At 37.6% G+C, this 26,763-nt stretch overlaps 1 protein-coding gene across 3 annotated transcripts in view; it reads left to right on the top strand.

The window, feature by feature from the left end:
- PGR (progesterone receptor) overlaps positions 1-26,763 on the top strand; it is a 128,067-nt gene that overhangs the window by 73,506 nt on the left and 27,798 nt on the right. For 2 of the 3 annotated variants that reach the window (XM_065943784.1, XM_065943785.1), the window contains exons 4-6: positions 12,657-12,962; positions 22,471-22,615; positions 24,121-24,251. In XM_065943784.1, the coding sequence (XP_065799856.1) occupies positions 12,657-12,962; positions 22,471-22,615; positions 24,121-24,251 (582 nt within the window). Of the gene's footprint in view, positions 1-3,526; positions 3,598-12,656; positions 12,963-22,470; positions 22,616-24,120; positions 24,252-26,763 lie in introns of those variants that run through there. The other variant, XM_065943786.1, reaches the window with a different exon arrangement.

Raw genomic sequence — 26,763 nt, 5'->3', positions numbered from 1 at the left:
GGCCATTTCCTACAACATTTCTTACTCTACTTTGTAATCATCTGATTTTTGATTTTACATTCCCTTTTTATCATTTCTAAAAATATTTTTGCTTAAATTCCAAATATGCTTGCTACTTACTTCACACTTAAGTCTACATAATTCTGACTTGGTCTGCTATTGGACTTAGTAATTGTAGCTGGTTCTCCTTGTTTTCCTTCCTTGTTTGACTATCCTTTATAATTTGAGCTAGAAGATATGAAGTCTCAGCTGTTTGGTTTGATATGGAAAGAGAGAAACAATGTTTGGGGACATAAATGTAGCTATTTTAGAAAGATTGTCAACAGCTGGTTTGTAGGCATATGTGAACCCAAACATTCTACTATAAAGTATACTACATTTTCTGCCTAGATTGTCTCTTTTACTAAAGGGAAATTCCACTTAGAGTTCTTCCTATTATTCAAGAAGTGGAAGTAATATGGCAGGAAGCCAGATTATTGTTCAAGCCCTTGTGGCAAACAAATTGGTTTGTTGCCATGCAGTTGTTAATTTGTTCAATAAAATGATTGTGTAGTACTATATGCAAGTGCTATGCTTTTAGTAAGGAGCTTATGTTTTAGTTCAGGCAGAGATGATTATCAAAATAATTATGTAACATAAAATATTATATCCTGATAGAAGATGATAAAAATATTAATAAAAAATAAAACAGGGAAGCAGGTTTGAAGGCATAAAAGGTTACTGTACATTTACCTCTGCTCAGTCAAATATGACCAGAAGTAATTCTCAGTTTTCTGTTGCTTCTCTCTCTACCTCTTGTCTGGTTTGCCCCTCAGATTTAGGAGACCAGGTCATGGGGTTAAGCAGTTGGTATGACCACATAGTCCTCATTCAGTTGTCTGTTGCCATTCTGTTATGAAAATGGACTAAAGGACTTAAGTTCTCTGCTTTTCCTGTAGTCGTCATGTGCCCAAGTGAAGGTCCTCTCACTCACTACTTTTAACATATATTAAGGTGTACTGCATGAATTTCCTAAGTGTTACTGGGTTCTGCATTCTATTCTGGTTATCTATTTATCTATTCCATGAAACTATTAATAATTTAATAGTTTGGGTTATGGTAGTATCATTGTAAATTTTAATATATAGCATGACATATATTAAAATGACAGTTGCTCTTTTAATGAAATTCTCTTGTCTGCTATCACACACATTTATTCTTCTAGTTGTTGTTCATTCACTCAGTTGAGTCTGACTCTTTGCAATCCCATCAAGTAGCCAAAATATTGGAGCTTCAGCTTCAGCATTAGTCCTTCTAAATACTCCGGGTTGATTTCCTTTAGGATGGACTGGTTGGATCTCCTTGCTGTCCAAGGGACTCTCAAGAGTCTTCTCCAGCACCATAGTTTGAAAGCACCAATTCTTCAGTATTCACCCTTCTTTATGTTCTAACTCTCATAGCCGTACATGACTACTGATTTATTCTTCTAAGTGAACAGTAAAACCATCATTCCTAATTCTAAAAATTATTAGATTTTTATTGAAGCAGTATAAAATGTATGTATGAATTTGGGCATATTGACACTTTAAGGTTTTCAATTCAGGTACAGATATTTCATTAATTCACATTTTTTGTGTGTCCTGTGACAGAATTTTATAGTTTTAATACAGGTCCTATGCTTTTCTTCAATATATTCTTGAGTGTTTTGTAAACTTCATTCCTTGTTATAGAATATTGTCTATTTTTCAAGTGGCAATTGTTGGAAGCAATAAATCTAGTGATCTTTATAAACATGTTCTTTCTAGCCATGTAACTTAATTATCTCAATGCTTTGATAGATTATTAGTAGTTCTTTCAGTTTTCTATAGTCATTTTATCTAGAAGTTAAGTATTTCATTATTAATATTACTTCTACTTGCCATGTTTTGTATTTTCCTGGTTTATCTTTTCTCATCTTTTAATTTTCAGCTTTTTTTCTTTTTCTTTTTTTTTTTTTGCATTTCTGATAAAAACTACAAATAGAATTTTGTAACCCAGGCTGACCTTCTTTGATGTTGACAGTGAAATTTAATCCATTAACATTTGTTGATATAATCTGTATACAAAATTTTAGTTTCTTCCAGCACATTTTCTATTTTCTGTTCACTGTTTCCTTTTCTTACTTTCCTGGCTTGGTCACATTTCTCTTCATTTTATTTTCCCTATTCAATCCTCCTTGTTAAATTGTTAAGTTTTACTCTGCTTTCTCATTTTTCTAATGCTTACATCCCATCTTGATGTCAGAATGAAATGTATATTCCTCTGTTATTATATAAGAATTAAACAGTAACTGTGACTAAGCATTTAACCAATTGTTTTATTAACATATACTAAAGAAGTTCATAATCTTTTGTTCCTTCTCTTCCCCACTCTTACATATCTTTTCTCTCTCAAGAACCTTTCTTAATACTTATCTTATAAATTCCTACTCATGGTAACAGCATCTATTCAGATTCAGTTATGTATACTTCAAGAATAATTTTACAGTACTGTATCCTTAACTCAACATTCAGATAACTAAGACCATGGCATCTGGTCCCATCACTTCATGGCAAATAGATGAGGAAACAATGGAAACAGTGACAGACTTTATTTTCTTAGACTCTAAAATCACTGCAGATGGTGATTGCAACCATGAAATTAAAAGATGGTTGCTCCTTGGAAGAAAAACTATGACCAATCTAGACAGCCTATTAAAAAGCAGAGACATTACTTTGCCAACAAATGTCCATCTAGTCAAAGCTATGGTTTTTCCAGTGGTCATGTGTGATGTGAGAGTTGGACTATAAAGAAAGCTGAGCGCTGAAGAATTGATGCTTTTGAACTGTGGTGTTGGAGAAGACTCTTGAGAGTCCCTTGGACTGTAAGGAGAACCAACTAGTCCATCCTAAAGGAGATCAGTCCTAAATATTCATTGGAAGGACTGATGCTGAAGCTGAAACTCCAATATGTTAGCCACCTGATATGAAGAACCGACTCATTTGAAAAGACCCTGATGCTGGGAAAGATTGAAGGCAGGAGGAGAAGGGGACAACAGAGGATGAGATGGTTGGATGGCCTCACTGACTTGATGGACATGAGTTTGAACAAGCTCCAGGAGTTGGTGATGGACAGGGAAGCCTGGCGTGCTGCAGTCCATGGGGTCACAGAGTCGGACCTGACTGAGCTACTGAACTGAACTGACTTTATGCTTTCTTTGCATGCTGTTTGAATGTCATAATTTTACTATAAAATATATTATTGATATACAACAACTTATGCATATAATGCATATGACCCATATGAAACAATGTAATGAAAATCCACATATGAATTCATCTGGCTTAGGAGAGTTTATTACCAATGCTCTTGAAAATGATTGTGTATTTCCTTCCTGGTCCTTTCAGTTTTTCCAGGAAACTTCTAGCTTAAATTTTAGGTTTTTCATTCTGTTGTATAACTCTGTAGGTTGTCTGATTATCTATGTGTCCCTTAACAATATATTCTTAAGTGTGTTTTGACTTTGAAGGCTAATGCATATAGTGCAGCTGTGAACATTCTAGAGTCTCCTGGTGCTCGTATGCAAGAGTTTCTATAGGTAAGGTGTGCATCTGATTATAATATATGTTCATATTGGTTTTACTAGATAGTGCCAAACTGTTTTCAAAATAGTTATACCAATTCATATCCCCTATCAGCTCTGTATGAAAGTTCTTATTTTTGTGTCTTTGCCATGCTGGATAGGTTGTATTTCATGGTAACCTTAATTTGCATTTCTGTAGTTACTAGTGAGATCAATTGTATTTTTGGTCCCTGTTTTTATTTTTTCGTCCTCTGTAAAATGTCTGTTTATGTCTTTCTCTTTGATTTATAGGGATTCTTTGTATACTGCCTGGAGAAGGAAATGGCAACCCAGTCCAGTATTCTTGCCTGGAGAATTCCACGGACAGAAGAGCCTGGCTGCAATCCACTGGGTCGCAAAGAGTCAGACATGAGTGAGCTACTGACACTTTTGTATACTGTGGATATATATATTACAAATATCTAATTATAGAATGAGAAAGCATAGCCTATCTGATAAAGTGGTTATGGTTATTGTTTCGTCAGTAAGTAGTGTCTGACTCTTGTGATCCCATGGACTATAGCGCTCCAGGCTCCTCTGTCCCTGAGATTTCCCAGCCAAGAAAACTAGAGTGGGTTGCCATTTGCTTCTCCAGGGGCTCTTCTGAACCCAGTATTGAACCTGCATCTCTTGCATTGGCAAGTGGATTCTTTACCACTGAGCCACCAGGGAATTTTGATCAAGTGATAGTTGGGCATAAATCTAAATGAAATGGAAGTGAATCTTGTACATATTACGTGAAAGACCATTTCAGGTAAGGGAAACTGAGTAAAGGTCTGAGGAAGGAACAGAATCAAGTTCCTCAGAACTCAGTGAGTTCCAAGAACATGGGCATCAGGTGGATGGGGCTGGGGACACTGTAAGAGACCCTCTCTTTGCAAAATGATGTCGGGCTCTGTAGAGTCTGATAAAGAATTTGAACTTCATTCTAAGTAGGATGAGTAGTCACTGAAAGGATTGAGCAAGGAGTAAAATAATCCGAATGAAGTGTTGTTGTTTTTTTTCCTCGATGGAAAAGCATTTTATTTTGATCATAGCAGTGTGTACATGATTGAAGTTTCTAAAGGCCCATTCAGCTGAGCAGAGAATAGAGTGTGGGGTACAAGGATGGGAGCTGGGAGATCAGCCAGCACGTGCTGCGGTAGTGCAGCTCTGATGATGGTGGCTTAAACGATAGTGGGAGAAGTGGAAATGGGGAGAAGTGATTGGATTTGCATTATTATTTCATTGTAATGCACCAGGATCTGCTGATGAATTGGATATGAAGTGAGAGAACAAGTGATGGATAAGGATCACTTAAGCAAGGATCATCCATAAGCAAGGATGACACCAGAGTTTTTCCAGAGCAAGAATGTGGATGGAGTTGAAAAATGGAACCTTCAATCTGGGGGCATGTGTATCAAGGTTTGCTTTAAAAGCCTTAAGTCTTGGGGAGGGTGTTATGAGATACACAAGTAAAAATGCTGAATAGTAAGTAAGATAGTTGAGTCTCAAGTTCCCTGAGAAAGTTGAAACCAGAGTTATACATTTGCAACTGTTCCATATCTACATGGCATAAAGATATGAGTAGATGCAGACATATATAAAGAGAGTGTAGCTGTGTAGGAGAAGTTTGAGAACGGAGCTTTGGAACTTCATGATTTAGAAGTTGAGAAGATGTAAAAAACAAGCCAGAGAGACTAAATAAGTGGCCACAAGAGGTATGTGGAAGCCAAGAGAATAGAGTGTTACAAGTAGAAGGAAATGATCAGCTGTGTCGAGCACCACTGATGGTTTGGTTAAGATAAGTAGTAAGCACTGAGCATTGTTTTTTGACCGGTGGAAATCATTGGTGTGCTTGCCAAGAGCAATTCTATTGGAGTAGGGAGAAAAATCTGACTGGGATAGGTTCCAGGGAGAATGGGAGAAGAGAGAGTAATCTCACATCATTGGATGGATTGTGCATGAGAGGAACTATTAGAGGGTGCAGGCAAAAGGGCAGACAGTTGCAGAGAAAAGTCCTTGAGTAGATGAAAAAAAATAAGATTTAGTGCTGAAGTAACAGGGGCACAGGCAGTCCATGCCTTGTAGCAGGAAGGAAGCAGAGTATCGAGCTACCAGCAATGTACATTGATTACAAAGAAAACATTCTCTAGATGAATCTCCTCTTTCCCTAAGCCTCAAAAAATTAGCTCCTCAGCTTTTGCTTCCATCCTCAAAACCATGTCCATTAGGTGGAACGAGGGACAACTATTAAGTCTTTCTGTCCACATTGTTTCTTACACCTCCACGCCCATCCCTTAGCATCTAAGCCCAACTTTCTCCTTCCAGCAAAACAATGAAAACTCCTGAAGATAGATGCCCTGGGGGGTGGGTCAAGGGTGGCTGCTGGCCTCATGCACCTAGTCTCTGCTTAGGTTACCAAATCACCAGGTACTGTTATTTTTCAGAAGTCCATAAATAACATTACAGATTATGCAGAGTTATTCTGTATTTTCCTGAATTCTGGGTGCTTTTACCATTATCTTTTTTCTCAGTCAACAATCATATGAAATTATATAGATTTATTCATTATGTTATTTAACAGTGATTTTTGTACATGAAGGTTAGGAATCACTTCTTTGAAAGACCACCTTATATGAAATTCAGCAAATCAGAAAAAAAAAATCACATTGCTGTTCCCATTCTCTTCTTAGTATTCTTGCTGAGATATTCCTTTTCCTAGCTCTATGTTAAGCCAAAATAATAACTTCAGTAGCTCAAGAAACATTCCCTGGTGGCCCCCTGTGCCATGGGAGGTTTGGAAGACTTCAGGTCTGCGTGGATAACTGCAGGAGACCTGGCCCCTGTCCTCATGGGGCCTGGTGGAAGTGGAGGCTCTGTACTCTGAAGGAAGCAGATACAGCAATGGAGAAAGACTACAGAAAGACATAGTCATATATTCTTTCATCCATTCAGCAGAGATTGATTGAGGCAGTACCAGACACTGAGTGAATACACAAAACTGACAAAGAGGCGGTCTCACTGTAAAGAACAAGGGATCTTTTTTTTAACCCTCATCTTCTCTTAACATTATCTTCCCTTGGGGACTCTGATTTGTATCTACAACAGTGTAAGTAGTTACAATGATTACATATCTAAATTTAAATATCTATCCGAATTTTAATCTAATGTTGTCCTCTATGGGGCTCTGGACCTTAACTTAAAATTACAATTTGTGGCAGAAATAAAGAACACCACTCCCTTCTATATTTTGCTCTATGATGAAACAAAGGCAATTTAAAAGTAAGATTGGTGCAGATGTACCTGTGTTTTTACGGTTCACATTTTATATAATGTCAAAAGAAGTTAAGGTTAACTGTATTTTTAATAACAGCTGGTTGTTTTATTTAACTTGCTAAGAGAAAAGTCAGAGACTGGATGCTGGACAATGGAACTAATGAGGTCCAACTCATAGTGAAAAAGTAAGTGTTAGTCACTCAGTCATATCCGATTCTTTGTGATCCCATGGACTGTAGCGCACCAGGCTCCTCTGTCCATGGGATTCTCTAGGCAAGAATACTGGAGTGGGTAGCCATTCTGTTCTCTAGAGGATCTTCCCAATCTAGAGACTGAACTCAGGTCTCCCGCATCGCAGTCTGATTCTTTACCGTATGAGCTATAGGCTTGATTTCAAGTGCAAACGTCATAGAGAAAAATATTCTGAAGTAGTGTTTTCCAAACTGTTAATTCCCTGAGATACTAGCAGATCTTTCATCAAGTAAAAAGGCCAGATAAACTTGGAAAGCATGATATATTAGCATTTTTCTCTTAGCGATCCATAATTCAAACAATGCATTGAAGGTTCTGAGAGACAGGATTAAGTAAGGTTAAGACATCACTTTAACTTTATTAACGCAGCATTGCTTAAACATATATGCCCATAGAAGCCTGTGTTGTTTATTTGTTTCCTTGGGTTTTGGAGGGAGAGGAATATACGTGATTAGGAGCATGTTTTAATATCAGAAAATTCAAACAAACAAAGTTATAGTTTCACTTCCTCTCTCAATTCTTTCTAATCATGTTTCAAAAGTCAGAGCTAATGTTAGTGAGTGTCTGCTATATGCCAGGCACTTGACCACATACCTTACGCATTATCTTACCTGGACTGATGAGAGTATTAAGAGGTAAATTCCCTATTTAAAAGCTAAATAAACTGATACTTGGATAAATAAAATAATCTACTCTCCATATAATGCTTTTAAATGATAGGATTCATACACAGATATGGTCAACCCAAGGTTCATTTTTCCCACATGCCACACATTCATGAGCTGTAGATAGATGAGTTATTACATCTCTTAAGATATGTTTTGGGAAGAACAAACATGTCTTGTAGGGGGTGGAGTGTAGAGGTGGCAAGATTGTAGCAATTTAGAGCTTCAGAAAAAGTGCTTCAAGAAAAGTCAGAGGAACAAGAGATCAAATTGCCAACATCTGTTGGATCAACAAAAAAGCAAGAGAGTTCCAGAAAAAACATCTACTTCTACTTCATTGACTATGCCAAAGCCTTTGACTGTGTGGATCACAACAAACTGTGGAAAATTCTCAAAGAGAGGGGAATACCAGACCACCTGACCTGCCTCTTGAGAAACCTGTGTGCAGGTCAAGAAGCAACAGTTAGAACTGGACATGGAACAACAGGCTGGTTCCAGATCGGGAAAGGAGTACCTCAAGGCTGTATATTATCACCCTGCTTATTTAACTTCTATGCTGAGTACATCATGCGAAATGCCGGGCAGGATGAAGCACAAGCTGGAATCAAGATTGCCAGGAGAAATATCAGTAATCTTAGATAATGCAGATGATAACCACCCTTATGGCAGAAAATGGAGAACTAAAGGAGCCTCTTGAAAATGAAAGAGGAGAGTGGAAAAGTGGGCTTAAAACTCAACAGTGAGAAAACTAAGATCATGGCATCTGGTCCCATCACTTCATGGCAAATAGATGGGGAAACAAGGGAAACAGTGACAAGCTTTATATTTTTGGGCTCCAAAATCACTGCAGACGATGACCACAGCCATGAAATTAAAAGGCACTTGCCCCTTGAAAGAAAAGCTATGACAAACCTAGACAGCATCTTAAAAAGTAGAAACATTACTTTGCCAAAAAAGTTCCATTTAGTCAAAACTATGGTTTTTCCAGTAGTCATGTATTGATATGAGAGTTGGACTGTAATGAAATCTGAGCGCCAAAGAATTGATGCTTTTGAACTGTGATGTTGGAGGAGACTCTTGAGAGTCCCTTGGACTGCAAGGAGATCCAACCAGTCCATCCTAAAGGAAATCAGTCCTGAATATTCATTGGAAGGACTGATGATAAAGCTGAAGCTCCAGGACTTTGGCCACCTGATTCGAAGAACTGACTCATTGGGAAAGTCCCTGTTGCTGGGAAAGATTGAAGGCAGGAGCAGAAGGGGACAACAGAGGATGAAATGGTTGGATGGCATCACTGACTTGATGGACATGAGTTTGAGCAAGCTCCGGGAACTGGTAATGGACAAGGAGGCCTGGTGTACTGTAGTCCATGGGGTTGCAAAGAGTCAGACATGACTGAGCGACTGAACTGAACTGAGTGCTTCAGGAAAGCATCTGTTAATAATACTGTACATTTATTCAATTCTTTAAGTGAATTTTCCTGGTGTGTAAAGTTCTCTTTTAACATACACTGTTTGATCTGCTCCAAAAGAGTCATTAGCCTACAGATTTAGAGAAATAAAGGCTATATGAAGGGGCAGCAGTGTGGTCTTGTGGAAAGACCGTAGTCTTTCCCTGACCATTTTAATTCTGTCTTGTTCCCTCAGGTCACTTTCTATTACCATTACCCATTTCACTCATAGTGCACACTATTGTTTGGTATTATCTTGCTCTTTATTTGTTTACAGGTCCTCTCCATCTTCCCCCCAGAATATAAGCCCCACGAAAGCAGATACTTTGTCTGATTATTCAGTGCTGCAGTTTCAGAACCTTAAATGATGCCTAGCAATAAATGTTTTATGAGTAAGTAAAAGAAAGACTAAAAGAAATTAACCTTTGATTAATATCTCTGATCTGGCATTTATTATCTCTATAAACTTAGCCAATTACTTAGCCTCTGTAAACCTATTCCTCATCTTAAAAAATGGAAATGCTAGTGTTTATTTCAAATGGTTGAGCATCAAGTTAAATTATATAAGATAGATATGTAAATGATCTAGTTCAATGTTAGTTCACCTTTCAATTTGCTTTTATCACATGTTCCCCCTTCTTTTTCACTGGGATTCATGAAAAGACTGGATCACAAACAGAAATGTGAGCATTTCTATATTAATTCAAATTGCACTTTATATTATCAACATATTAGGAACTTCTCTTAGAATTTATTTTGTGTATAAGAGTTTTTATACTGATCAAAGTGTAAAAAATTTGCTTTGGTTTTCAGTAGAATTCCATGATTTCATAATGTAGTCAAATCCTGATAAAACCAGAACTGAACTCAGCTATAAAAAGGAACGCATTTGAGTCAGTTCTAATAAGGTGGATGAAACTGGAGCCTGTTATACAGAGTGAAGTAAGTTATGAAGTGCAACACCAATACAGTATATTAACATATATATGGAATTTAGAAAGATGGTAATGATGACCCTATATACAAGGCAGCAAAAGAGACACAGATGTAAAAAACAGACTTTTGGACTCTGTGGGTGAAGCTGATGGTGGGATGATCTGAGAGAACAGCATGGAAACATGTATGTTGCCGTGTGTGAAACAGATGATCAGAGCAAGCTTGATGCATGAAGCAGGGTGCTCAAAGCAGGTGCTCTGGGACAACCCAGAGGAATGGGGTGGGGAGGGAGGTGGGAAGGGGGTTCAGGATGGGGGACACATGTGCACCCATGGCAGATTCACAGCGATGTATGGCAAAACCCATCACAATACTGTAAAGTAATTATCCTCCTATTAAAATTAATTCATTTTTAAAAATGAAAAAAAGAGAAGGGCGGTTAAAGTAAATTGAAAAGACAACCATGTTGGAGTTGTTGGGGAGAGAAGGGGCTGGTAAGGGTGTATGTCTTATTTTCTGTTAATCACAATATTTTAGGATTGGAAGGAATCAAACCTCTGTGCTTTTTTCCAGCATCTCTCACCTAAACTTCTTTTTCAGAATCCCCCCTGATGACCATGAAGTCCTTGCCTGAAAACACAGGGAGATGGTGTGAGAGAGAGTTTGAACTCAGAGTCCACATCATCCAAGCTCTGTCACTCTAATATTGGTCATGCCATCTTCTCTACTCTTCTTCTTCCTAATTTATAAACGGAATTAATAATTCCCACTTACTGTGAGGCAACATGATACATATATAAAGCAGATACTCCACAAATATTAATTCCTTCCCCTCTAGGAACTCATTCCTTTGCAAAGAAACCTGCTTCATCTCCTTAAACACTTCTGAATCCTTTCTGTGTTGACTGACATTTGTTTCTCTGTCCCCTGCAGGTTCTAGCACAATTTGGGGGAACTCCATAGAATAAATAGAATCCTTTTTCTTAATAACAATACCTGAGCTGAGAAATCACAAGGGCAAGTGCTTGCCGAGTCCAGGCATGTCATTTAAGTGGGCGGAGTGATCTGATTTAAGAAAACTGACCAAAGGCCTACCACCAGTTTGCAGGCTGTCTGTGACCTGTCCAAAGCAGCAGCTGCAGCGTGGCTTTAACAGATTGGTGCCACCCAGCTTTTTCAGAGATGTTTTCATAACTCTGGGAAGAATTGTGTGAGCCAAAGAAAACACGTCTGTGAGCCAGAACAGGTGTTTGAGGACAGCCTACTGCAACCTTTGCTTAGATGATTGCAAACCATTATCAAGCCTCCCTTAGCCTTTTTTTTTCCTGGTGGAACAGCACAGACCCTTGACACAATTAAGCAGCCCATGCTGGCATAGAGTCGGCAGAGGCTGGAGTCCTGCCCGCCCTCTGATTCCCCTGGGCCTCTGGGAACTAGCAGTGGCCCAGCTGTACATCTTGGTCCCCTTCAACCACTCCTCACATGGCAGATTTTCTACTTATCTTCCTGTCAGACCATTTTTCTTCCTAACACATCACAATGCAGCAGTGGGAAGAATTCTAGAAGTAGAAATTCTAGAAGTGGTCTAGAAATACAAATGTGGTCTCACCAGCACAAGATGTGGACTCTCTCCCCCCTTAATTTAGAAATGAGGTTCTTTATTTTGGATCCTTAGATCTCATACTAGTCTGTGTATTGATTTCAGGGAATTTCAATTGATCATGAACTCACTGAAATTGTGTACAAGATTTTGTGGGGTTTGCATGTGTATATGCATATTCTTTAACAGATTCTTAAAAGAATAAAATTCAAAATAAGACTCAACATCTACTAAAGGTTATGTTTTAATTAATGTAATTTTAGCAATAATTTTGGGACAATTTGGTCAGAATAGTTAATAACTATTCTAATACTCCTATCAGAATATTGACCAACACTGAACTTGCGTGCGCGCGTGCTAAGTTCACTTCAGTCGTGTCTGACTTTTTGCAACCCTATGGACTGTACCCCACCAGACTCTTCTGTCCGTGGGATTCTCCAGGCAAGAATACTGGAGTGAGTTGCCGTATCCTCCTCCAGGGGATTTTCTAGACCCAGGGACTGCACCTCCTGCATTGGCTGACGGGATCTTAACCACTAGCGCCACCTGGGAAGCCCCCAAAACAGCTTAGTTTCTACAAAGAGCCATTTGTCTTTTCTACATGTTTTTTTTTACTGTAAAGCTCCATAACCTTGCCTTGGATACTGGTGTAATTACCCAAGCCTATCCAGTGAATGCTGTTGTAATTAATTCTTTAATCCTTGTTGAGACTTAACATTTTTACTTAGTAGGTCTCATTGTATTAGACTGATACCAAAACCTATAATGCTGTAATTTTAAGACATTAGAAATAATTTTATGCTGGACTATTTAGCTTCTATGTATTTACATGATCTTCCTTTCTTCTTCTTCTTTTTTTTTTTTTCTTCTCTGTAGGCCGAAAGTTTAAAAAGTTCAATAAAGTTAGAGTTATGAGAACACTGGATGCCGTGGCCCTCCCACAGCCGGTGGGTATTCCAAATGAAAGTCAAGCCCTAAGCCAGAGAATCACTTTTTCACCAAGTCAAGAGTTGCAGTTGTTTCCCCCGCTGATCAACTTGCTCATGAGCATTGAACCAGATGTAGTCTATGCAGGACATGACAACACCAAACCTGATACTTCCAGCTCTCTGCTGACAAGTCTGAATCAGCTTGGCGAGAGACAACTTCTTTCAGTGGTCAAGTGGTCTAAGTCACTGCCAGGTAATAATAATTTGCATATAATAGCACATAATAAAAATTTTTACTATGGCTTCATACTAGTGGGTGGCTAAATAAAACAGGCCATGCAATAAATTAAATGGAGTATAAACAGGGGGTTGTCGTGTGTGTTTCAGCAGTTCAAAATATTTATCTAGGACCCTATATTATATACTGTTTGTCTAGGACACTAATGTGTGCTTTGGAAATAAAAAAGACATAGATAACATTTTGAGTCTTATTGATGAATCAAGAATTACATATATGAAGAAGTTAAGGAATAGTATAACTCTGTATTATCTACTAGATAGTATCATAGTTCAGAAAAAGACAAATTGACCATCTTCTCAGAAATGTCTAGTTCATTCCAAATCCAAATTTAACCAACCTCATGTGGTTGAAAATAAAACTGAATGTATCTATTCATATAACAAATAAAAATAGTATTCTGAGTGTAGCAGAGTATCTAAAGTCAATTAAGAATTAAAATTGCTAAACCTAGAAGAAATAATTTGGACACAGAGAAACCTCCAGTCACTATTCTTGTGAATTTATACCCAGAAAGTGAGAATTTAAATTATGTCATCATGAAAGAATTTTAGTCACTTTATTAGTTACTTCTGCTCCCTCAGCACAGTTGCATAGGAGCCAGGAGACTGAAAGAATTACAGGGATGTAGTTCTCACCTGCTAAACCTTGGACTGCAGAGCTGAGATTAATATATGGGTAGTAATTACTTGTCGGGTGGCGCTAGTGGTAAAGAACCCACCTGCCAGTGTAGGACATGTAAGAGATGCGGCTTCCATCCCTGGGTTGGGAAGATCCCCTGGAGGAGGGCATGGCAACCCACTCCAGTATTCTTGCCTAGATGACCCCGTGGTCAGAGGGGCTGGAAAAGCAACGGTCCTTAGAGTCACGGAGTCAGACATGACTGAAACAATTTCACATCCATGTACACAGTTCCTTGTGGAGGCATTAATCCCATAATTAGAAATAAAGCCTTTTTTAAAGTTATTTTCTCTTCACACTGATAGTAACCTTATACTCCTTTAGACTAGTTTATTTTTCCAATATCTGATCAAGAATTAAACATATTATACATTTTAGTCTCCAAGTAAATTTAATAGCCTTTTTTGTAAAAAAAAGATTTCATTTCCCAATTTGCCTTAATACTATTTTTGTTATTCTGCCTGAAAGGTTTGAAATATAATAGATGAATTGTTTTTGAAAAGTCAAGTTTACACGCGACAGAAAGAAAAGTAGATTCCTGTTTGTTGACTCTTTAAAAAAATACATGTTGAGAAAGTTAATTAAACTTATTATTCTAATGAAGATAAAGTAACATCAAAAATCAAAATACCCAGGTTCTTATTAGCTTCACTCTTGTTGAAAGGCTTTGGACAGGTAATTTTTTTTTATTAAGAAAGTTCTAAATTTTTTTAAAGTTTACTGTAAAGTGGTTATCAAATTTGATAGATTTTTATTAAATTAAAATATTACAATAACATTGGCAAACTTTTTCAGTTTTAAAATATGAGTGTTTATGTGTTTAAACATGTTTTTCTGTTGTTTGGTAAGGTTCTTTCTTTGATTTTTGTTGACATAGCTCATATTTCTTTTGTTTTCACTTTGTAGTCTCTACTGTCAAAAAAAGACTATTATCATTTGGCAAAGTTAGAAAATAACCAATTATAATTACAAAGATAATTTATTCATTTGGAAAAAAACTAATTGAGTCTCCTAAGTTGAAATACAACTGTCTGTCTAGAGTTTTGATCCCCACGCATCCTCCAAAAGAGAGAAAATTTTCACATTGCATTTGGTGGCAACTTTTTTAATGTTGCAAAATGTAATTTGTGTATAAGTAAACAAGAATGATGGCATCACCAGTATTACATATGTTGTTTTCATTAACTGTATAATAAGGGAAACATTAAAATTATCAAAGTACTGAGTGGCCCATGGTCTTTTAAAGCATATTTTCATGGTCTGAATTCTGAATGAATGTTCAAGTCAGTGAAGCAGAGTGACCATACTGACCTCTGTGAGAGGACTCAGAAGGACACGTGTATAGCAGTTTGCGCTCAAAGCTACTAGCTGCTCAGAAACTTCCAGCTTTATTCATGTGAGTCACTCGAGAAATGTCTATTGCATATTTCTTTGTGCAAGATGTAACCATTACACGGTAGTGTTAGAGAAGCCAGCAGGCTGGGCTCCTGATGGCATTGCAGGGTGGTGCAGCACATCCTTGCCCCTGGTCCTCAGTTCTGTGCATAAGGGAAACTTATTTCATCTATTCGTTCACAGTGTTATTGGTCGTGAAAGATGGACTTAGTTAATGAAGCTTATTGATAGTTTACTTATTTAAAGTGGAAAAAATAATATTGCTCGGAAATCATGTAGGTAGATCAGGCAGTTCTTTCACAAACAGAAAGTGTATTTGGGAGTGAGCTTAAGATAAGATTTCAGGCCTTCTGAGGCATCAGAGAAGAGAAATCTGCCCTGAAGCTCCAGGGTAGGGAATCATGGCCCTAAACTAAACAACGACAACACTTATTCACAATATCCTGTGTTGTGAGCCTGGTTAGGCTCATTTGAACAGTAGACCTGTAGCGATTTGAAGTGAAAACACTGTATGTAGTGTTTGTTCAAGACCTAAAATTCCTTGGGTATATATGTTTATCCAGATAAACCAATGCCATTTAACTTTGCAAAGAAAAAAAAGATAATTTTAAACATTTCTCTAGGGGAGAAAAAGATCAGATGCAGGCTGATAATCATTACCAAGGTGTCAGCACGCATGAGAACCACAGGGCGTGTGTCTTCAAGCCCCCAAGAGGTCTTGTGCAGCCTGCTTAGGGACTGCTCTTCTTTTGTCTTCGACTGGTTACAGTGATCACAGCATATCTGACATCTTTACCATAGTATTTCAAAAATATCTTTGTTTTTCTGTTTAATGGAGACTCATAAAATATGCCTCGTGACAGTACATTTACAAGTGATCTCTGAGGATACATTGTCTCTGAGATATTGTGTCTACGTATGAATGATTTTACATTGACATTTGGCTCTAACTTCCATGGGTAATGTTTTCCTTTTTGAAACTTGAAGTAGCATAGTATTTGCAAAATTTAAAAAATGAGCAAGATGTATTCCCTGTGTTAAGGAACATTCAAAACAGTGGAATGAAAGATACTCAAAAAAGTGAAAGTGTCAATCAGTAGTGTCTGACTCTTTGTGACCCCATGGGCTATAGCCCACCAGTCTCCTCTGTCCATGGAATTCTCCAGGCAAGAGTACTGGGGTGGATAGCAGTTCCTTATCAAAGGGATCTTCCTGACCCAGGGATCGAACCCAGGTTTCCTGCATTGTAGGAAGATCCTTTACCATCTGAGCCACCAGGGAAGCCCCAAACCACTATACAATTGACCCTAGTACAGCGAGGGAATTAGGGGCGCTGACTGTCCAAGCAGTCAAGAATCATATGTAGTTAAGAGAAAGCATTCTGAATAGAAGGAAAAGTGTGGCTAATACTGTAAAATAAGGAAATCAAGAGGTATGTTTGGTGAGTAATAAGTTAGACCAGTTCTGCACCCACAGATTCAACCAACCATGGATCATGTAAGACTATAGTACTAAAAAACAATCGTGAGTGAGTGGACCCATGTTCAAATCCATGGTATTCAAAGATCAACTGTAGTAGCATGTGAAAGTGATGTAAGGTACAGATATAAAAAAATGGGGACAGAAGAACATTTTCAGCTTTAGGGACAAGAGGAGGATCCAGAGACAAGGAATCAGTTAAAGTACACCATGAAGGAGAAGTGAGACTTTGATAAATAGTGTTAAGAAGAGAAAGCATTCTGGATAGAAGGAAGAGTGTGACTGATGGTGTAAAATAAGGGAATCATGAGGTGTGTTTGGTGAACAACGAATTAGACCAGCATAAGAATGGTTCAAAAGTGAAGGTCCCTTAGTAACATAAAAATATTATCATACCTTCCCCCCACAGTCTAGTAATTAAAATTGTTAATAGTTGCTGACTGAGAGATTATATTGTGCACATGGTTTCTCAGACACCACTGGCATTCTGGGGGTTTCATCATCCAAGAATTAAGAAACCACTGAGAAAATTACATTGGAGAGAATCGCAGAAAGTAAATTTAGAGGTGTACATTGTAGGCTGAGTCAGGGTAGGCTCTGGATACCAAATGTTTAAGTACTCGTTCCAATGTCATCCTTATTCTTTATTCTGTGTATTATAGCAGAATACATTGTAGCATAATTGATGTGAGAGAGAGGTTCAGGAGAAATATTTCGTTTGCATAAAATTTGCCTTGATTCTCCTATTTATTTACTGGAAAAAAATATTCAGGCCAATGCTTTGACATTTGTAAGCATATTTTACTTCTCAGTCAGACTACTTGCATTTGTCAGTATCAGAAGACTAGAACAGTCCTTTGCCTGGTTTTTTACCTTTGAAGCATGCCAAAATATCTTTTGAGTCACTGATAGCCATTTCATGCATGACAAAATATTTTTGTCTCTCTCCCCAAATCAAATGAAGAAATTAAACTACTTCTCCCAAAAAAAGTGATGGAAAAGAAATGAGATTAGCCCTCTTGGAGTAAACTTGGGCTTTGATAGTATTTTCATGAAGACATTAAAGCATGATTTTCTAATATTCTATTCCACTGAAACTACTATTGCCAATGTCACCAAAATCTTTTGTCAAATCAGTGAATACTTTCAGCCCTTACCATGTTTCGCATGAAGCCATGACGAAGTAGCCATGTCTTGCCGAAACTCTTCCTGTAGCGTTCATTCCCTTGCAGGCAGATATGTTTCTCTCGATTTACACAGCTTCCATTTCCTTTGTGGATTTGCTCTCCCATGAATTTGGCATTTCCTGGTTCCATCTTCTATTCCAGTAGTTCTTCAGTCTGCAAGGCTGGATGTGCTCACTTACAGCCTTTCTTCAGCTCCCATTATATTCTCATGATTCCTACTTAACATGGTGACAACCTAGATCCTCTACAGAAGTATTGGACCATATATTTCTTGTGCTTATTATACATTTCCACCTGAATGAACTTCCAAGCCAGGATGACCTTCTACTCCATAAGCCTAAGACCTTTCTCTGTATCTTGAAATGGCACTGCAGACCAAATCTAGGTTATAATCCTTCACTCACTTTTTTCCTTCACCTCTGTCAACTCTGCTTATTATATGTATGATTCATTACACATGCTATTTACCCTGCTACTACCTTGGGCTATTTTAAGTCCTTATCATTTTCCCCTAGATTTCAGTCACAGCCCCCGACTGACACTATTATCACAGTTCACACTGCCCGCAGACAGTCCTCAATTCTGCCACTAGGATCATCTTTTCAAAAGCAATTATAATCTGTTACATTATTCCCTTCCCTTTCCAGAACATCAAACTTCTTAGCCTTAATATTTCAGGTCCTTCCGGCTCCTGGATTTACATTCTCTCTCACTCTCCCACTTCAAGCACCTCTGAGGCTTGGTTCCCACAAAGCTCTTTGCTCAATTTCCAGCCTTTCTTCATCCACTTTGTTTTCCTTACGTGGTGGCCCTTTGTTTCTCCTACGTTTCCACCTGGCTAGTCCCTAACTAGTCTTCAGGATGCTAATCAGCTTGCCCTAGGAAGGTTTCCCCAAGCCTCCCCAGACTGAGTCAAAAGTCCCTTAGTTTTTTGAGAACTATACTGCCTTAAATCTTTGCACATCTAGTTCGCATTTATGCATAAGGTCGTCAAACGTATGGTAGTGATTACACTTGCTGTGATGAAGCTTCCTTGTGTTCCTCAAAGTTCATAGTTTTTGTGGGAAGATGCTGAGATAGTTGATGCTCTTCCCTGTTAGAGATGAACTATTTCAGTACATGACAGTTTTTACAGGAGCACAACCGGTATATTTTATCAAATCTTTGGGATTAAGCCAGAAGAACCTAGAAGGTCATGTAGACTAGGTGTCACCGTACACTTTCTTTTCAATTTGTTTTAGGCATTAAGGGTTGGACAGTTTGTGACAGAAATTATCAGGTCAAGTCACTTAAAAGGAAAGAGCATTTTTCTTTACTACTTGTTGAACACAATTATGGGTCATCCATCACTTCTCTGTGTGAAGGTTTTCATTTTGATCCTCATCTCAAATGTACTGAGTTTACCTGATCATTATCATCAATGGGAATTTGATCTCAGTGTTCCCGTCTTTGTTTCAGTATAAAGTAATGAATGATATTACAGTTAATGGTTAAAAAACTTGCACTTCTATACTAAGCATGTTAAAGTCAATTTAACATTGTACACTTAGATAAACACACTTAAAGGGGGAGTAAATAAAGCTATTTTTCTGATTTTTTTTTTCATTCTGTTACATAGAAAGGGTATACTTTCTGCTATAAATATTGGTAATTTTATATTTTATTTCACCAAGATTTACCTTTTCTATTATAACATACCAAAAATAAGCCAAGTCTATATGTGCCTCCCTTGAGGGAGTCTTGCTTTTCAGGAATTAGGAAACTTTATTATTTATCTCTTATCAAATGATCCTAAGCTTAATGGAAGAAGTAATTACCCATTTTTTAAAGCCTATAAAGTATGCAGTTTACAAGTGGCATTTCTGTACTAGATGTATTGAGTGACTTATAATTTTAAAAAAACAAGTAATATATAAACATGAACTTCAAGATGCATGTATGACATGAAAATAAAGAGAGAATTATGAAAGTTGCATGCCAAGTTTTTCTTGGCTAGTTTTTTAGAGTCTTTCTGCACCTAAGTCAGTCAGGAAGTAAGCAATAAACACCAACTCTACTAAGTTTTAAAAACCAAAAACATCCTGTTATCAAAACCAAACAAAAAAGAAAAACATGATTTTCTGAAAAGACGTCAGGGATTCACTGAATAGAAGGACAAGTCTGAAGAGTAAGCAGAAACCAAGGTCTCTCTGGAGGGCCAAGACAAGCATCACAAATGATCCCATTGGATCCCGCTGTCATTAGGCACCACCACCATCATAAATAAGCCTAACCGTATCTTGACCTTTGTTTTACTATTTTTTGCTTCAAAGTCCAGATAGTAGGTATTCTATGGATCAAACCTAGATCACAAGCCCAGGGAACCAGAGGCCTTAGCCAGCTTCCTTGTGGGAAGGTAGGGTACTTGCTTTTGTAGGTTGGTTGACCAAACTGCAAAGAATGGGAAACTGTTCACACAGAGGGAAAAAAAGACGGGGAGTCGGAGGGAGGGGAAAGGTGAACACGGGAGAGGCCCGCCGCCTCCAAAGGGCAAATACCTGCTGCGGTACCGCTGATTATGAGTATGTGCTGAGGATGCTTTCGGGCCCTCTGCGACTAAGAATTTCCAGGAAGAAAAGAGTAGTCTTCCTGCTATTCATACGAAGATGGGAATAGCAGGAAGTACATGAAGGGAAGATAGCCTTTTCTATTTTGAGATAATTAACCAAATCAGGAAATATAGTTCTTTTACACTTGAGATCTAAGGAATTAAGTTTGACTCTTGAAATAGGTCATTTGTAAGTGGATTTTAGCAGTCTTAGAAAGAATAGATGTTATTTGAAAAGGTTTATGGAACATGGTTGATGATCCTACCAAAATATTTGTTTTCTTTATACCTTTAATGAAATATTTCATCCACTTTTACTGTTTCAAGTACTCAAGTACAAATAATTAAGAGTTTTATATCTTTTGCTCGATATCTCCCCACACCTCTAATTCCTATGCAAATGGATCTTCCATTGGTCCCTCAAACAGGTCAAAAGTTTACTATTTTCTCTCTCACCTGTTTTTGCTCCTTTATTTTGTCTCAGTAATGCTGTTATCATCATCATGCACCATCTAAGTAAAAACTGAAACATCTGTTTGACTTCCTCTTTTTCCAATCTATATACAGTCAGTTGCCCACTTCTTTCATTTTACTCTTTAAAACTTTCTCCTATGTGCTCTATCTTCTCTACTCCTACCTGTTGACTTATTTTGAGCTTTTATCATCTCTCTCCTGGCCTTTGGCAATAGCTCCCAACTCCTCTCCCTAACTTCAGACCTTTTCCCTTGAACACATCCTCCATGTGGCTACCAGTGAGCCGCGCATGGCGTAAATTAGGCTATATCACTCCCCTTGCCGTTTCATAGGTGTGCAAGACCACCCATGATCCAACACCAGCCCACACCTCCAAACATCTCTTTGCCTTACCCTCCTTTATGTTATCAGTGCTGAACTGGTTATTTTTCCCCAAACGGGCAAAAAGAGAATTGGAAAGAGAGGGGAAAAAACGCTGACTATGTAAGTCAAGATACCTTTGCCCTTTTCCTGCCATTCTTTCCCTGCCACCAAAACCAGAGAAAGGCCTAAAAGGGAGAGGTTGTGAAGGTGTGAAAGACCAGGACACTCACACCACACACACACACCCCCCACACCCACCCACACACACCCACACACACACACCCCACACACCCACACCACACACACACACACACCCACACACACCCACACACACACCCCACACACACACACACACCAACACACACCCCCACACACACACCCCCACATACATACAGACTCTAAAGCTCTTAAGTCATATGGGAGTTTAAAATGAAACTGGATTAAGTTTCAGAAAGCAAAAGTGATCAGAAACCTATGGAATCCACTCAAACTTTAATTAAGAGTTGTGCAAGAAAAATTAGACGTGGCAAAGCTGAAAACAGTGGTTTTACAAAATAAACCCAATTTATGTTTAAATCCCAGAGAATTGCGATTCCTCAGCAGTCTGACTTCCTTCTGCTCAGGTGTTGTCTCTGTCTGGGGCAGTTTTCCTACTCTCTCTACTGCCTGGTGGGTTCCTTCTTACCTTCTCTATCTTTTAGGATTCTTTTAAGGGCAAGGGTTTTGTCTTACTCATCTTTGTAACCCAGCGTTTTAACACAGTGCCTGGTCCATAATTGACTCTCCATAAATAAATGTTGCATGAATGAATGATACATGTTTGATTTAATTAGCGAGTTCCCAGAAATGCTAAATCACAATGACTAATTTTAATGAATTCCAGTCTCTTGTCCTTTTTAGTTTTTTCTGACTTTATTATTATTATTTCCTGATTTTTTGTGTGTATGTAAATATTTTGACTGAAAACTTTACCCTTGTTGTTCAGTTGCTAAGTCGTGTCCAACCCTTTGCAGCCCCATGGACTGTAGCATACCACACTTCCCTGTCCTTCACTATCTCCCAGAGTTTTGCTCAAACTCGTGTCCATTGAGTCGATGATGCCATCCAACCATCTCATCCTCTGTCACCCCCTTCTCCTACTCTCAATCTTTCCCAGCATTAGGATCTTTTCTAATGAGTCAGCTCTTCGCATCAGGTGGCCAAGGTATTGGTGCATATCCTACTTACATCTGTTTTCAAATGTTTATTTTTCAGGTTTTGATACAGTGATCATTCTATTTTTAAATTTGTTTTGTAGGTTTTCGGAACTTACATATTGATGACCAGATAACTCTCATCCAGTATTCTTGGATGAGTTTAATGGTATTTGGACTAGGATGGAGATCTTATAAGCATGTCAGTGGACAGATGCTATATTTTGCGCCTGATCTAATACTAAATGAGTAAGTAGTAACTTGACTTTCGTTGTTATTATTATCAAAAGTGTATATGCAGGATAATCTTGAAAACTACATTTCAGTAGATGATCATACACCTAGAGTCCTAAATAATAAAATTTTCCTGAAGTGTTTCTCAGAACTACCCCAAAATATAACTTGAACTGACAATATTAGTAAAAATGTATCATCAGTGATTTGATATTTAGAACTTTTTCTTTTATTTCAATATATAGTAGTTGTCACAAATAAAAATTTCTTACCAAACTTCAGAAATGTATCAAGAAATACATTTGGTCTTCTTAAAGACCAAATAAATGTTTAGCTTATCAAATTAAAGTTTTTACATTGGCAGTAATGAAGATAATGAAGAAAAAGAGAAATATTTTTGCTTAAAAGTATTGACTTACCTTCAAAAAGTAAAAATATTATTTGTCTTCCTAGAGGATAAATTAGACTGGTAATTTATTTAAAACATTAAAAGATAATAAAATTGAATCCAATTTGCTTGATTATATTGGAATTACTATAATTAACTTTCTACATACAACTTTAAACTGAATAAGAATCTTTTCATGAAAGTATTTGTACTGTCCTAATAGGGACTGTTGACTCAGAATAAGTCTTTACAGATTGCAGGTAACTTTCATATATGTTATTCTATTTTATCCCACAGTCACTTGAAATTTGTAAGGAATAAGCACCCTTTATTTCACAGTTCAGAAAACTGAGGCAGAGGAGACTTAATAATTTGCCAAAGAATCCAAGTGATGGTTGGGATTAATTTTATCTCTCCTGAGTCAAATCTAGTTTTGCCTTGTTTTTCCCACCATTCCTGATAACTTCTTTGACTAGTGCAGATATTACAAAACAGTACATAACTGAGGAAATACCTTAAGTAAATGTCCTCAGTATTAAGAATTCATGTTTGTCTTGTCGATTTTTAATGCTGCTAACGTTCTCTTTTCTGTATCACCATATATTTCCTCTAAAATCATTCACAGTGCAGCCATTTTACATGAATATTCTAAACTGAATGCACTGAAGTATTCTACACTATTCAATTTCTGTGAATTGAATTCATTCTCACATTGGTTTGCACACAAAATTTTATATATTTTATCCACAAGGAAAAAAAAATCAGTAAATAAATATTTTCTGAGTGTTTCTCAGCACCACATTTTTAACTGCTACAACTTTGCTGTCCTTTCTTGGGTTAGGTTTTTTTAAATGTGATAGTAAAAGTGAATAGCAACATTAGTCTTAGTTAATGTGAGTTTAAAATAAACTTCTAGCTTCAAAAGTTTTTAACCTCAAAATCCATTAGTGTGAGTAAATTTAGAAGACATTTAAAATTCCAAATGTTGAGTTTGTTTATAAAAAGTCGTGTTCAATAAATCAGGTAATAACTAAAACTCATAATCTCTCATGAATTACATAAACTAGCTAAGACCCTGTGTGTGGTTTTTTCCCCTGTTGTTTTTTCTTCTGTATGTTGTGTGTGGTGCAAGACAGCGGATGAAGGAGTCGTCATTCTATTCCTTGTGCCTTACCATGTGGCAGATCCCACAGGAGTTTGTGAAGCTTCAAGTCAGCCAGGAAGAGTTCCTCTGTATGAAAGTATTGCTGCTGCTTAATACAAGTGAGTGAGCATAAGTAACTGAATACAAGAGATTTACTTTCTTAATTTTTAACTCATTAGGGAAGTCTCAAACAACAGTACTTTAATATGATTATAGATGAGTTATGAATCTTAATGAGTTGGAAACTGCAAAAGAGAAGCATCCATAGACTATAATAAAATTACTTCATATTTCTCAGATTTTGTCTATCACTTAATATTAAAATAGCCCATCAAGTAAGCCAGTTTCTATTCTTTTTTAGGTAAAACATGATTATATGACTTTTTCATATTCATCCAATTAAGTATTGCAAACTAATTAATACTGCGTAAACACAGACTATGCTTCCTTTCACCCCCACCCTGCAAAGGATTTACTCTAGAAAACACACAGTTTTATTTGTAACTGTTCACTGTATGTCAGGATAGTCTAACAGTTACAACACATAACTGCAAGAATCAGTACACAATATAATAGCAGTTTATGTGTCACTCAGAGTCAGTCCAATGGGTTGGCCAGGAAAACTCAGGCTCCTTTCATCCAGAGGCTCGACCCTTAGCATCAGCTTGGAGTCTTCCATTTTATCTGACTAGAAGATGAGCAGTGAGTAAGAGAAGCTTTGGAGACTAGATCTGGAGCTATCTTCCCCCACGTTCTATGGTCCACCCTGAGTGCAGGGGAGCTCGGGAACGCACCCTAGCTGTACACCCCGAAGAAATAGCGCTGGTCACCACAAGAGTGGGCAGACATCCGTTCATTTTCACGCACAGAGAACGTGTGCACCTCTGCCTCCGCGGATCTCCCAGGGTCTGTGTGGAAAACTTTTTAAATTGTTTCCACATTTTACGCTTTTCTGTGCCCTTCCCGCACACAGGTAGACTCAGCCTTGACTGTCTTGAGTTGGTGCCTCCTTCAGTCCTTGTGACTTGAAAGGAAACCACAGAGAGCTGTGACCTGAGATAGAAAGTTGAGGCAGGAGTCTTTCTCAGAAAAGATTTCTGCAAGGACTTCCTTCTAGAGGCATGGATCTTACATGGTAGGGCCGGGGGAGTGTATCAAGAGGAAAGGTAGAAAAGTCGAACTCTTAAGAAGGCAGTTTACCTCATGAAGTCTGTGCCCAGACTCGGTTTAATACAGGATCTAGGGAAGCATAGCCCTTTACCCAAACCTTGGAAACTATCCGGAAAACAGATCTTCAAGCCTAATTTGATTTAAAAAAGCACAAAGTGGAAAAAGGAATTGATATGGGGCTGGCCAACAGAGTCAACTCAAAGAACTTTAATAATGCAACAGTTAACTCCTGCCATGCTTTTCTTGATAGTAATGAACTCAATAGTGGATATATCATAGATGGTCCTAGATCTCCCAAATTAGCTGATATAATTAACATAATACTCTATTTATGGGTAGGCTACATTATGCAGGGAACCAAACAAGCCCTAAACCTCAGTAGCTTTCAAAAATTTTAAGTACTTATTCTTCTTGCTATATTTTCACTGCAGATCTACAGAGAGGCTCGTTGTTATCACTCAGGTGTTCAGGCAGATGGAGGCATCACCTTGACACCTGCCTCCATAATCACTAGACAGTGCTGAGGGAAGACAGTCGTAAGGAAAGGAAGGGAAAAACACATGACTTTCACTCACATACCATGGAAGGCAAGGTTTTCGGCCATTTGCAAATTTAAGAAAAGGGGAAATCATGTACTTAGTTAATATATTACATATATATACATATAAATTATATATTGTTATATGTAATAATTTGTGCAATAAAATCTACACAAATTTTTGGCACAACTATTGAAATTCATCTTTAAATCTTAAAAAAATAGGTAAGTATTACAAAAATATGGGGGTGGGGAGAGAATTAGAAAGTTAGAATAATTAATAATGTGGAAAATGAATACATACTCTGAATTCTTAGTCAAATCAGACTAGCATATACTAGAACTTTATCCTATAAAGAAACACTAGAAGTCTTTGAGTATGGAACAAATCAATATTGTTGAGAAAAGAAGCTTTATGTTTGAGGAAAAGTTAGTTTGAATATTTCGCTCAAATTGTATCTCAAAATGTGGCTCATAGTTGTAAACACTTTAGCTTGTTAAAAATAAGCTAAAAGGAATAAAAATGAGAAATCTCAAAGAATACTTTTAAAAAGTATATGCAATAGAAAAGTTGGCAAAGGAGAAGTTCAGTGACTTGATAAGAATTTAAACTACCCATTTGCCATTAAAAATTAAAGTACAGATATCCAGGAAAATATGGCAGGTTGAATGCACACTTTAATCATTGTTCCTTTTAAGCTACGTAAAAATATTAGTCAAGGGATTTCTTAAAAAATAAAATAAAAAGTAAAGAAACTGAAAGAAATACCAGTAGCAATAAAATCCCGCAGGCCAGCAGGCAGAAACTAATTCAGTGTGCCTGAGAAAGTGGAGGGCTTCTCGCATGGTTCAGCGTTAAAGAACCTGCCTGCCAGTGCAGGAGACGAACAAGATGCAAGGCTCTGTCTTTGGGTCGGGAAGAT

This window comes from Muntiacus reevesi, chromosome 9, assembly GCF_963930625.1.
Source record: "Muntiacus reevesi chromosome 9, mMunRee1.1, whole genome shotgun sequence".
Taxonomy (NCBI): domain Eukaryota; kingdom Metazoa; phylum Chordata; class Mammalia; order Artiodactyla; family Cervidae; genus Muntiacus; species Muntiacus reevesi.
The sequence above is the reverse complement of the archived record's forward strand: the minus strand, read 5'-3'. Positions and strand labels throughout refer to the sequence as shown.